We start from the raw sequence: 13455 nt of genomic DNA on the forward strand, positions 1-13455 counted from the left end.
TGTAATCCCCCTGTACATCAAAACAGAGAGGAAGGGGCAGCATTAGAGGTCAATCAGCAATGCTGCAGTACACACGTAATAACAAGAGACAAGCTGGCAGGAGGAGAGAGCAGAGTGAGCAGAAGGACTGGTTTATTAATCTGTTAATACTCTGTTATTGTCCAATCAGGCTGGGGATGGGGAGGTGACCAGGCTGTATGGCTTAACCACAGCAGAGAAAAGTCAGGTCACCAATCTGGTTCTGCTATTGGGCAGGTCTGTGTAAATCTCAGAACTACAAGGACATGATTACAAACTATTTGGCAATGAAAACTGCTCCCATATTTGTATTCAGTCTGTATTTAGCAGTGTGCCTTCAACTTTAAATATAAGTAAAGCAGAACTATATTCACCTTGGCTCGAGCAGGGAGATGTCCTGGAGCTCCCCGCTGGCTGCTGACATCTTTGAGCAGCCAGCTTCCAGGTATTGGATGCCAGCCGCTTTTGTTACTGGGCAGGGGTGACGTCACTACTGCTTATGCGTGGCAATTCTGCTGGCTTCAGTATTGCCAAATTTCTACAGTCCTGTACATGGGCATATAGGTAGGTAGGTCATTTTAATGCAGGAGAGACAAAGCATGTCTCCTCTGGTGTTAAAAATCCTGCCTATTCACTGATTTTTATTTGTTACCTAATAAGAACACCATTACTTCTTCATTTTCAGGATTATTAGTTCAGCCAAAAAACAGGCTAATTACACTGTGTAGGTATCAGGCCTAAATTAAAGTTTTTTTTTATTACGTTACTAAAGCTTCTCAATACGAGTCACTGCATCTTGCTAGAAACATGTTCTTTCTGCATTTCAGTTCATTTGATATTCTACATTTCTGGATTTAGTGATTCATTGAAAATCATGTAGCAAAAGTACAAATTATTTTGTTAGTCCAAGCTGTTTATCTGTCTGCCAGCTAACCTGTAACGCCCCTTCTCCTTAACAAACTAGCAATTACACATTTGTCACCAGCTCAGAGAGCTGACAGCTGTTCTTTGTGCTGAAAACACTTCATTGCTGTTAGCTATTCTCACTTTTTCACTGTAGTATTATAGGCAAACAATGGCAGGGCATTTAGAAGCCAAACGCCTTTTCTTTTTAAAATACAGCAGCAATTTTTCACAGAGGGAGTTAAAATTGAGCATCACTTTACCTTACTATAAGGGTAGAATTTATTTTACTCTAACCAATATTATTGGTATTGTCAATACACAAATGTATGTAAGGCTCTCAAACTACCCATGGCACCCCAGTATATGTGGAGATTTTGCTGCTTTCCAGAGAGACAAAGCAAACACCACAGTTACCTAGAGCCTACGGCAGCCTTTCTTAACCCTTTCAACACAGAGATACCCTTGAAATAACTTTCTGGTCTCAGGGATCCCCTGTTAAAAATGACTATATCGACAACTCATGATACATTAGTATGATGGTCAGTGGAAAGAATGCTTCGTACACTTGTGGTCATTGGGAAGAATTATAGATAGTTATAGATAGCTAAAAAGATCAATGGTGTCAGTGAAAACTTTATCTGAGAGGCAGAAATTGTTCACTGCTCAAGGAGCCCCTAACAACCTCTGGAGGAACCCTAGGGTTCCATGGAACCCTGGCCTATGGAATGTTCTGTATTTTTGACAACAGTTCATGTGTCTACAATACAATATCCAGAAAACAAACTGCAGTTTTACGTTGTGCATATGTAAAACTTCAAGGTACAAACAGGACACATATTGGAAGAAGACAATATTATTAATAATCAATATTATTAATATTATTATTAATATTATTAATAATCAATATTATTAACACATTTGATAATTTTCCTGATCTGTCTTGCCTTTAGCATATCAAATTACTTAGTGGTGGAGGTAAAATGGGGCTTTTTAATATTCCTTTGCCAAAGGAAGACACTGGATTTTCCACATCACACTGATGCATGACATTTACAGCTGAACAGGTTCTGTATATTTTACGGAAGATTAAAATAAATATAGATTAAGACTCTCTCTCTCTATAATTTTGCTTTTTGTTTTTTTGTCCACAAAAATATATGACTGTGTATGCATACAGTGGTGTGAAAAAGTGTTTGCCCCCTTCCTCATTTCCTGTTTCTTTGCATGTTTGTCACACTTAAGTGTTTCGGAACATCATAACAATTTAAACAATAGTCAAGGACAACACAAGTAAACACAAAATGCAATTTGTAAATGAAGGTGTTTATTATTAAAGGCGAAAAAAAATCCAAACCATCATGGCCCTGTGTGAAAAAGTGATTACCCCCTAAACCTAATAACTGGTTGGGCCACCCTTAGCAGCAACAACTGCAACCAAGCGTTTGCGATAACGTGCAATGAGGCTTTTACAGCGTCCTGGAGGAATTTTGCCCCACTCATCTTTGCAGAATTGTCCTAATTCAGTTACATTAGAGGGTTTTCGAGCATGAATGGCCTTTTTAAGGTCATACCACAACATCTCAATAGGATTCAGGTCAGGACTTTGGCTAGGCCACTCCAAAGTCTTCATTTTGTTGTTCTTCAGCCATTCGGTGGTGGACTTGCTGGTGTGTTTAGGATCATTGTCCTGCTGCAGAACCCAAGTTCGTTTCAGCTTGAGTACACGAACAGATGGTCGGACATTCTCCTTCAGGATCTCTTGGTAGACAGCAGAATTCATAGTTCCTTTTATCACGGCAGGTCTTCCAGGTCCTGAAGCAGCAAAACAGCCCCAGACCATCACACTACCACCACCATATTTTACTGTTGGTATAATGTTCTTTTTATGAAATGCAGTGTTCCTTCTACGCCAGATATACTTGGACACACACCTTCCAAAGAGTTCCACTTTTGTCTCATCGGTCCACAGAATGTTGTCCCAAAAGTCTTGGGGATCATCAAGATGTGTTGTGGAGAAATTGAGACGAGCTTTGATGTTCTTTTTGCTCAGCAGTGGTTTTCTCCTTGGAACTCTGCCATGCAGGCCATTTTTGCCCAGTCTTTTCCTGATGGTGGAGGCATGAACGCTGACCTTAACTGAGGCAAGTGAGGCCTGCAGTTCCTTGGACGTTGTTGTGGGGTCTTTTGTGACCTCTTGGATGAGTCGTCGCTGCGCTCTTGGGGTAATTTTGGGCGGCCGGCCACTCCTGGGAAGGTTCACCACTGTTCCATGTCTTCGCCATTTGTGGATAATGGCTCTCACTGTGGTTCGCTGAATTCCCAAAGCTTTGGAAATGGCTTTATAACCCTTTCCAGACTGATAGATCTCAATTACCTTCTTTCTCAATTGTTCCTGAATTTCTTTGGGTCTCGGCATGATGTGTAGCTTTTAAGGATCTTCTGGTGGACCTTACTGTGTCAAGCAGCTCCTATTTAAGTGATGCCTTGATTGTGAACAGGTGTGGCAATAATCAGGCCTGGGTGTGGCTAGAGAAATTGAACTCAGGTGTGGACAACCACAGTTATAGTATGTTTTAACAAGGGGGGCAATCACTTTTTCACACAGGGCCATGATGGTTTGGATTTTTTTTCACCTTTAATAATAAACACCTTCATTTACAAATTGCATTTTGTGTTTACTTGTGTTGTCCTTGACTATTGTTTAAATTGGTTTGATGTTCCGAAACACTTAAGTGTGACAAACATGCAAAGGAACAGGAAATGAGGAAGGGGGCAAACACTTTTTCACACCACTGTATCTGGATTTTAAACTACTGCATAATGTAGACCTTGGCACACTAAATTTCATACACAAGTGCCATTGATCACAGATGTTATCTAATCACATGTGTAATTCTCCTAAATGTTATTATGTGAAACTGGAGTTGCAGTGACCCATGAATTACTCTGCTTTCATATTCAGAATTCCCATGGCTGCAAAGCTGTATTAAAACTAGCTGGAAACTAATCCAATATGGGCTCTGTACATAAATAAGTGCAATAGATTAAATTGTTTGTGTAGCTGTTATTGTTCTGATGTAAAATATGCATACAAAGTAAAAAGTAGATATACATGATCAGTTTATGTTATTATTTTATCTTTGGCTGGAGGTTAGCTTTAGATCTGCAACTCCATTCTGGCAATATATTGTTTGAGATCCCATCTGTTACAATAAATACATTTTTTTTAAAACTGTCCATCCAATAGAAAAATAGAATGGTAACCCACCTTGTGTGTCCACCCAAATGCTATCTGTATCCAGAACGGAATCATCAATGGTTGTCTCATCTCTGTAATCATCCTGTGTTTCTGTCTTGTATTCTGTTTCCTCCCTTTCTGGAGAAGCTGGCATACAAGGTGATCCTTCTTTGGGCTCTTCATTGGATTCTTCTTCTATTACTTCCTCCTCCTCCTCCTCCTCCTCCTCCTCGTGCTCCTCCTCTTCTTCTTCTGTTAAGGGCTTCTCATCTAGTTCAGCAGGTTGAGTTGCTGCAAAGCGGACATTGTGAGCCACAGATTCACCTTCATCCACAGTAGTTTGCTCTATCTTAATAAAGTCATCTTCCACCGTTACCACAGACTCAATAATTCCTTTAATTTCTTCTGTGTGGTCCTGAATTGGTTCTTTATCAACATTCTCTAACTCAACTTCCTCTGGCAATTCTTGTGTTAAGTCTTTACTACTTTCCTCTGTTACCTCTAACTCATGTATCTCTTTATCAGATTCTTCATCTACAGGTTGTATTATCTTCTGATCAATTTCTTCTGCTTCTGCTACTGTCTCTGTAGTTTGCTCTAAATTAGGTTCCTCCACCTTTTCTTCCTCTGCTTCCTGTGGCTCCTCGTGCTTTATCTCCTGTGTAAGAGAAACAGGTGTCTCCACTGGTTCTTGTGTGATCTGCATAGTGCTATCTTCAGTATCTGGTTTTTGAGTATCTACAGGTGATGCACTCTGGGGGCCTTCTTGTGATGGCTCTTGAGCTTGTTCTGGTTCCCCACTAGATTCATAAGACTCTTCTTTGTCAACTGCCTCTTGATGTACTAGGTCAGGTTTTGCACCTTTCTCCTTCAAATCAAGTTCAGAAAGTTTGCTTCCCTCCTTCAGAGTGGCTGCATCTTCATCAGAAATTACTTTAACTATGATGGAATCTTCTGCAGTAATTTGAGGTTCAATAGGTTCTTCTTTCTTATCTTCTTGTGCCTGCAACTCAGAAGGTTCAGTAACTTCCTGACTGAGTGTTTCTTCGGTAGATAGCTTGACTTGTTCGGATGCCTCTGTCATAGTCTTCTCAGGGACAGAGTCAGGGGTTGATTCACTTTCTTCAGGTTTGGACTCCTTAACAGATATCTTATCTATTTCATTCTTCATCTCTGGGGCTTCTTTGTCTTTCAAGCCAGGCTCTGTGCTTTCTACTTTGTCTGTAATATCCGCTGTCCCTAATGATTCTTTTAACTCAGTCAAATCCTCTCCTTTTTCTAAGACAGTATCAAGTTTTGTCTCACCAAACTTTTTATCCTGCTCTGACTCCCACCCCAATGACCCTGTGTCACTGCTGGATTCCTGCATTTCTATTCCAAGTTTTTCTGCTGCTGCCAGTTTTACCTGAATAATGGATGGGTCTACAGCAAGACCTTCATAAAGGGTAGACATTCCCCCACTCATACTTTCACTGTCTTGTACTGGAGATGGAAGAGGGACGGTGTATTTATTGAACACACAGTAGCCTAGTTCTTCCTGCTGGCTATCTGTCTTTACAAGAAGGCTGCTTTCTTCAATTACAGATGCTTGCTGGAGCACACTTCCTTCATCAATAATGATCTCAGAAGCTCCAGACTTTCTTCTAGCAACATCTACCTCTGCACTACCTGAATCTAGCCTTGATCGAGGTTTAGTTAAATCTAGCATTTCTGGCAAGTCTGGTGCCATGATAGTACCATTCTTGTAATAATCTTTAGCTGGATACTGAGACTCACATAATGGTTCCAACTCAAACCTTTCTTTCCCTGTATCTTTTTCTGTTTCTTGTTCATGCTCTTCCTCATCCTTTTCTTCCTGCTCTGCTTCTTCTGGGAATGAAGGCGCTTTTTCAAGAGCTGGGGTGATGGCTGGCAAATCGCCTTCATCTCCCTCATCTAGGCTACCACTTGTATTCGAAAGAATATCAGTTGCTAGAGGAGAAAGGTCATGGGCACGAGCATAGCTAAATCCTAGTGCTATGGAGTCAAGACAGGACATTGGAAGATTTATAGACATACTTCTTTGCTCAATGGCAGATCTTCCACCAAGTCCTAAACTACGACTAAGGGTCAGATCATCTTTATTTTTACTAAGGAACTCTGATTTGTCCGCATAGATATTTGGATCAATTGTGAATAAACGATCCCCGGAAGATACATTTGCATGCATCATTCCAGAAGTAAGAGTACTATAACCTACTTCATGAGTCGCACGGACCTTTTTTTCAACCACTGGGGCTAAGTCATTCTCTGCTTCATCTTCATCTTTAGCTATATGTGGAATGGAAGCAGCTTCATAAGGGGGTTCTTTGACATCCGTCAACTCATAGTAATCACTACTTTGTTGAACACTATCTCCTAAAGCTTCTTCTTTCAGAGCAGATGTTTCAAAATATGTGGACATTCCAGACTTATCCTCCTCCAGCTTGATTTTATGCTCAGCTACATTTTTACTATCATCCTTAGATTCTGGTAAAGATTTTTCTTTAGGAGATTCCAATATAATTTCTTTTCCATCTTGAACCTCAAAAGTGTCTACTGCTGATGCTTCCTGTTTATCTTTAATTTGCTTTTCATTATCAGTAGTAGATTTGCCACTGAGAGTTTCTTCTTGTTTTGGCAAAATGTCCATTTCACCTATTGCTTCATCAGGCTTGGTGTGAACATCCTCTTTTTCATCAAGTTGTTTGTCAGAAACTTTACTAGACGCATCACTTGATGTCATTAAACTTGGTGTCTCATCTTTCATCTGTGTACTTAATATGCTAATGGTTTCTGCCTCTGGCTGAGCCAGCTGACTGTGAAAACTTTCAATGGCACTATCTTTGGCAATTTGAGGGAAATCTGTCTTATCTGTAACATCTTTCTCAAATGAATCTGTGACAAGCATTGGCATTGAGGTATGTAAAGAAAGTTCATCTTTGACAACCAGCCCTCTATCCTGTACAGTTGAAAGTGGTACAGAACTTTCACTTGAAGGGAAACTAGAGAACAAGTTTTCCTTCACATTGCTTGTTGGGGATGTTGAAAGGTTATCTTTGCTTTCAGTTTCAGCTTTCATAAAGTCTTGCTCAGCTTCAGGAGATGTAGGGGTGCATGGTTCTATAGAAAATGAGTAACCGTGTGGAGCCTCAAACACTGTATCAATGCTGGGCATTTCTAACGCTGAAGGCAATTTGTCATCTTCCTTCTCTGGTTTCTTGACATCTTTCTCAAGGAGTTGTGATGCCAGGATATCTTGCTTTGGTTCTTCCTCAGTCTTGCTCTTAGTAGATGGAATATCTTCCACAACTTCCACGGAGGAAGGAACAGAATCTGCATGTCCTTGTGCCCCCATCTTCGAGGCTGAAAGCAAATCTAGAAAAGTTTGACTTTTTTTCAAAACATATCAGCCAGCAATCATTCATCAGAAATGTCTCTGTGAACAGGTGCATTACAATTAATGTAACAAAGCAGAAAGCACAGCAGCTCATATGTAAAACAGCAGGGCCTGGAATTACAGTACACTGTAACCTGAATAACTCAGATTATACTACATGGCATATTATGGCAAGTATACACCATTGTTTTCAATATTTTTTATTTTTTTTGTGAAGATACAGACCCTACATCAAGCCACTGTACTGGGCACCTGAATTGTCAATATTTTAGGTAGGAGTATTGAACAATGATGCTATGAAAAATTTAATTAGGCAAGACATCAACATGCAGTGTCTTTTGCATCATGCCGGTCCTTTTAACCCCCCTAGCGGTAATCCAGAGTCTGGCTCGGGGTAGGAATATACTGATAGGAGCGGTAAACCCGAGCCAGACTCGGGATGACTTCGCTCGATGCAGGGGAGGACACAGGGATCGTTACTCACCTTGTCCCCTGGATCCAGCGATGTCCGCCGCGCTGTGCGATTGAGCCGTCCTGCGCTCGATTCACAGTGCCGAATGCCGCCGAGCTCCGTTCCCTGCGACGTTACGGCGCACGGGAGCGGAGAACGGCGGCAAATTCAAAAAAGTTAAAACACACTAAACACACACAGCACTGTAATCTTACAGATTACAGTGCTGTATTAAAAAATACACACCCCCTTTGTCCCTAGTGGTTTGTGCAATGCCCTGCATGCACTTTTATATTATAAATACTGTTTTTTACTGCCTGGAATTTGGAGATTGCCCATAGCAACCAAAAAGTGTAAATTTTTCAGTGTTTTAGGATTTTATTACATTATTGAATACATTTTATTATTCTTTATTATATTATAAACTTTATCATACCCGGGATGTCTGCTAGACTCTGGTTTGAACAGATTTAAGAGCGTTATTCCTAAGAATTACAGGAATACAAAATAAAAGCCAGATTTCCGTGCAAAATAATTGTACCGCTTTCAGCACCTTATTCCAGACTGAATCATACCACCAGGGAGGTTAACATACCTTCATTATTGCACGTTATGTCATGCATTATTGAGTGTTGTGTTAAGGCAGCGCATTAATTGGGTAATGCATTTGGTAACACAGCGCACCACAATGCATTGTTGTGTGTTACTATATGTTGTGGTATGCTGCATTGCAGGTATTTTCCCTTGTGGCTCAGGATGTCAGTGAGAATTAAAGGCACTGCCACACAATAACTGCGGTATGGTGCATTACCAAGTGCTGTGGTAAAGCATACATTACTGTAATAAGGGTTGTATCAGTGGGCCTTCACTTTTTATTTTCTGACCTAGCACAACTGAATTATACCACAATTTTAAAATTTTCTAACAAGGTGTACAAAAACATTAACTGGAGTGTTGAAGGCTGCATCAAGCAGACTATATATCGCACTTACAAAATAATGTGTTTTATTGCTATCTTTGTCTTCCTGTTCTGGCAATGAAGTTAAATGCAACAATAAAAAAAAAACTAAAACTAAAAATAGTATACCAGTTAAAAAAAAAACCCACTAAAAAAAGTGGCCGGGGATTGGCTTTAGGCACATTTTTTTCTGCTTTTGCTTAAAAAAAAGCAATCCACCTACATGTTTTAGTTGAGTTTAATTTAAAGAAAAATTGCCTTAAAGCTACTGTGAAGGATAAAAAAATGCAGTTTCCATAGTAACTTTTAGGTGAAAGGTAATCTCTCTTCCGCTATCTGATTTTAATTTGGAAAAATCCAATGAAAATGTTGGTACTTGTCTTTGAATTTATGATCCCAGTAATATTAGATTTGTATGAACAGTATATGTTTTATTAATCAGGTTACAGTGCATCTGTAAATACATGACAAACAGTACAGAGAGTATCAAAACAACATAAGCAATTCGCATTGCAGGATTTCTCTTCTGACACAGTACTCCAAAGAACTATTTGAAAAATGTTTTATTGTGTAACCTTTCCTAGAATTGTTTCCCCGGTACAAAAAGCATGCTACCATTTAATTGTATCATTCCCTGATATAAATGGAGGTACACTTCCAATCGAGGAATTCACCGATAACCGATTTCTTTGGTGCAAGCCAGGACTGCCATCCTTAATTTGTTTCTGGTACGGTGACGTGTCAAATGACACAGCAAATAAAACTAGAAATAGGTTTAGCTGCCCCCCAATTTCAGTTATCAACATTTAAAATGTAAAGTTCGGCTTTTTCAATAAGTCTTGATTCAAATGTTCAATGCTAATAACTTCTCCTGATGGGAGATATCACCTCACTTCCTATCCCTATGCCAACAGGACCAGAGGAGAAACAAACCTGTCCAAAATAGGCTCAAACAGCCATAGTAATATTTTAGTAAATGAGGAAGGGGAAAGTAGAAGCTTTTAATCATATTTATTATGCATGTATCCCCACTGAGATTTCCTATTGCTCCTTTCTCCTGACATACTGCATGTCATGATGTGATAGGGTATCACTGGAAGAGGAAATGAGGGGAACCCTCATCAGCAGTTCTAACCCACTCTAGGCAAACCTGAAACAAAGAAAACTGGATGAAACTGGGCTTTATGAACAATTTTAGAGGGTGTATTTATTTTTATAATTTGTCATTTTTAATTCTGATATATATGACTATAGGTATACTTAACATTGTATTGGTGTCTACTATGAATATGTTTCATACATATATAAAATATGACGTTTTTCTTTTTAAAAATATGTTCTCTTCTCCATTGTACTCCATCTTCCCCTACACTCATTTCTATATTTGATTTGATAAGTATAAATCTGACATATTTTGACCGATTTTGTCAAACTGCTTTAAAAAACAAAAAACACTAACAAAACAGGTATTTAACCTGGGTTTTCTGGAAGACACAGCATAGTTGCAAGGTATTACATCACACAAATGATTGTGGCATGTAAACAAAGTTTATAAAAGTAGTGCATCTCATATGTATAAAAAAAAACACTTGTTTGTAAACCTCTAATTCGCTGACAGAGTAAGACCCAGTTCACACAGGGGAGACTCATTCTGTACTATGGAACCATTCTAATAGGAGTGACTCAAGTCGCTCCCACTTAGAAAAGGTTCCTGTACTACTTTTGGGGCGACTTCAGGTGACTTGCATTGACTTCTATACAGAAGTCATTTTGCAAGCCGCAAACTGAAGCCGTGTGCAGGTCACCTCTGTGAGTCGTGCCGCATGTCGTGCTGCCCCTGTGTGAACTGGCTCTAACTATTTCTCTTGAAATCTGTTTGGCTCTGCAATTCTTTTTTTATGCCAACAAAAAATGTGTAATAACCCTTTGGAAGTCAATTAGATGATTATCACACGTTGATATACACATCTGTAAAAAGCCCACAGTTGACACTATCAGCCCATACATGATCAGTATGTGACTGCACCAACAGGTCACAGTGCTACAACATAAGATCTTGCCTGCTGGCCCAGTGGCTAAACTAAATTTTACACCTGTTGTTCAGAAGGAATGTAGAGTCTGGGTTTTCTGGCAATCATTTTATGAAATGTATAACAAACTACAAATAATTTTACAGGTACCTGTCACTTTTCTTCTATTTTGCTTGAACTTTAACACATTTCTTATGGTAGGTGATACAGAAATTGAAGAAGAGAAGATATTTAAAGAAAGTGCTGTTTAAAATAATCATGGTATTATATATGTATATGTACTTAAATTCTCTTTAAATTCTCTTTTTTGGAAGCAGATGTTCTAGGAGCAATTATGTTCCATTCCCCATCCTTTTAAATTATTTATTTAAAAAGAACATGTCAAGAATTTAATTTATGATCTTTCGTTGCTGAGTTATGGGTTACATATAGGTCATATTCAAGGTCAATGACTCACCAATTAGTGAAAGCAGAATTACAATGACAACCCTGGAGCATGCACCTTTAAAACAGAAAGGCTCACATATGCCATTTAACTAGACAAAGGTAATTTTCTATTCCAGTTACTTAATTTGGTATCTGGTTTATCGGTCTTAAAAATGTACAATTTAAAATGTTATAATTCCCCATAGCATACAATCAGATTCTGTTACCCTTTTTATACAAAGTAGATCAGGATATAAGAGGAAACAAGGAATCTGAATGGTTGTTATGGACAACAAAAGTACTTCTTGCCCTTAAGGTTTGTTTGTAATAAATTAGATTAGGTGTGTCATAAATCTATTTGAATGGCTCTGTTAAAACATCATATATTCAATAATACATATGCGACTACATACAGAAGAAAAAGAAACAACAAAACTACACATCTATCAAGGCAAGAAAAAAGAATGCTAACTTATAGCATAGCTTTATAATGAGCAGCCGCAGACTGCAATGAATGGAAGAAGACATGCTTTAAAAAAGAAAACGGTAATTGTTTAAAGGAAAAAATGAAAAAAAAAAAGAATCAAGAGACAACATAAACAAAATAAACAAAATTATAATTGAACATTAACAAATGAGATATAAAATCAAGTTGGAAAACTGAGCCTCTATGAAAAAAAAGTTAGAACTAATGTAAGAATTTAATAAATGAATAAAAAATAAAACAGAGAGGTATATAGTCATCAGCAAAGTGACTGGCAAACACGTCTAACATGGCAGAAGAGAGACTAACACAAAGCAACAGCTTAGCAGCAAAGCATGTTTGTATCATGGCAAAGTAACCTGAAATCAGCTACTGAGGTAGGAAACGTTTTGTGCTGTCCATGACAGACAACAAACTGCAGTGAGCTTAGGAAAACAGCAAAGCCAATAATCATGGCAACACACAAGAATGAAACAGCCTCGGATGAGCATTTAAGTTGGATTCAGGGAGCAATTAACATGCAAAGCATACACAGGACACACCTTCCTCTGGTAAGGAAGGCATTACAACAGCAGAGGACACTGCTTCACTTTTTGTAATGCTTTTTCCATCTGCTATTTCGCATACAACACTTTCCTCTTGGTGTTGTGTGTCATCAGATCCTGAATCTGATTGGACCTGGCTGAGCCCCAAGTTGGAGGACTCAGTTGGCCTGTGTTCTCCCCCCTGAGCTTTCTCGTCTTCTTTCTCAGTCAGAGGACCCTTAACTCTCTCTTCTTTGGAGTTGAAAGACAAGATGACATGGAGAGAACAGATAAGACATTCATAGGAACATTATGAAAAGAACACCTTATATATATATATATATATATATTATATATAGAGTATCAACCTGACCAATTTTGGCTCATAACTTGAAAGAATACCAATATAGCCAAATGGATATTGCTTGAAATACTATGAACAGTAATTTACTGATCTGATCTTCAGTGCTTGGGAATCTCTATTAAAGTGCAGTACATTTATGTTAATATTTTCTGCAATCAACTTTCTGATTAACTTGGAAATATATGTTGCAGTACATTTGATTTATTTTATTCTTTTTTTTTCTATCAACTTGCCTGTGCACTAGGAAATATATGTTTCATCACCTATTATAAAATGGTTTGTAAATCCTTGGTGATGATGAAATTATCTACTTCAAGTTACAAACTCTTTAACTAATTGTACACATTTGAATACTGGAAAATAGGGCTTGGTTGGTAAATGCACTGTATTGTATCAAATTATCATGTATGCCTATATTAAGTATCAGTTTAGTTAAATGTACATTGTGTGGAAGATGTACTATGTGACTGATGTGCTACATGAAATAATTTTCACTTAGCCTATTGAAGATATATTCACTTCTAACACCCAGTTGTGCAGGTAAATAAAAAAATAAAAAAATGTGGATGATTGAAGTAAACAGGGCTACATAACCATTGGGAAACCTAACTATTCTACTCCTTTAGAAAAGAAATTGC

At 38.4% G+C, this 13455-nt stretch overlaps 1 protein-coding gene across 31 annotated transcripts in view; it reads right to left on the minus strand.

Annotated features, from left to right (window-relative positions):
* The window catches only part of MAP2 (microtubule associated protein 2), a 325226-nt gene that overhangs the window by 44197 nt on the left and 267574 nt on the right, over nucleotides 1-13455 (minus strand). For 23 of the 31 annotated variants that reach the window (XR_013261850.1, XM_077448385.1, XM_077448394.1 and 20 more), the window contains 2 exons: nucleotides 12472-12705; nucleotides 4193-7558 (listed from right to left, as the gene is read on the minus strand). The exons of 1 other annotated variant lie outside the window; for it this stretch is intronic. Coding sequence is in view for 29 of the 30 variants with exons in the window: in XM_077448385.1 (XP_077304511.1) it covers nucleotides 4193-7558; nucleotides 12472-12705 (3600 nt within the window). In the remaining variant the exon portion in view is untranslated. The remainder of the gene's footprint in view (nucleotides 1-4192; nucleotides 7559-12471; nucleotides 12706-13455) is intronic. 7 more of the 31 variants (XM_077448398.1, XM_077448402.1, XM_077448401.1 and 4 more) reach the window with 3 other exon arrangements.

The sequence above is a fragment of the Lithobates pipiens genome, unplaced genomic scaffold (assembly GCF_037356315.1).
Source record: "Lithobates pipiens isolate NorthernLeopardFrog02 unplaced genomic scaffold, aLitPip1_a1.2 Scaffold_22, whole genome shotgun sequence".
In the NCBI taxonomy this organism is placed as follows: Eukaryota; Metazoa; Chordata; class Amphibia; order Anura; family Ranidae; genus Lithobates; species Lithobates pipiens.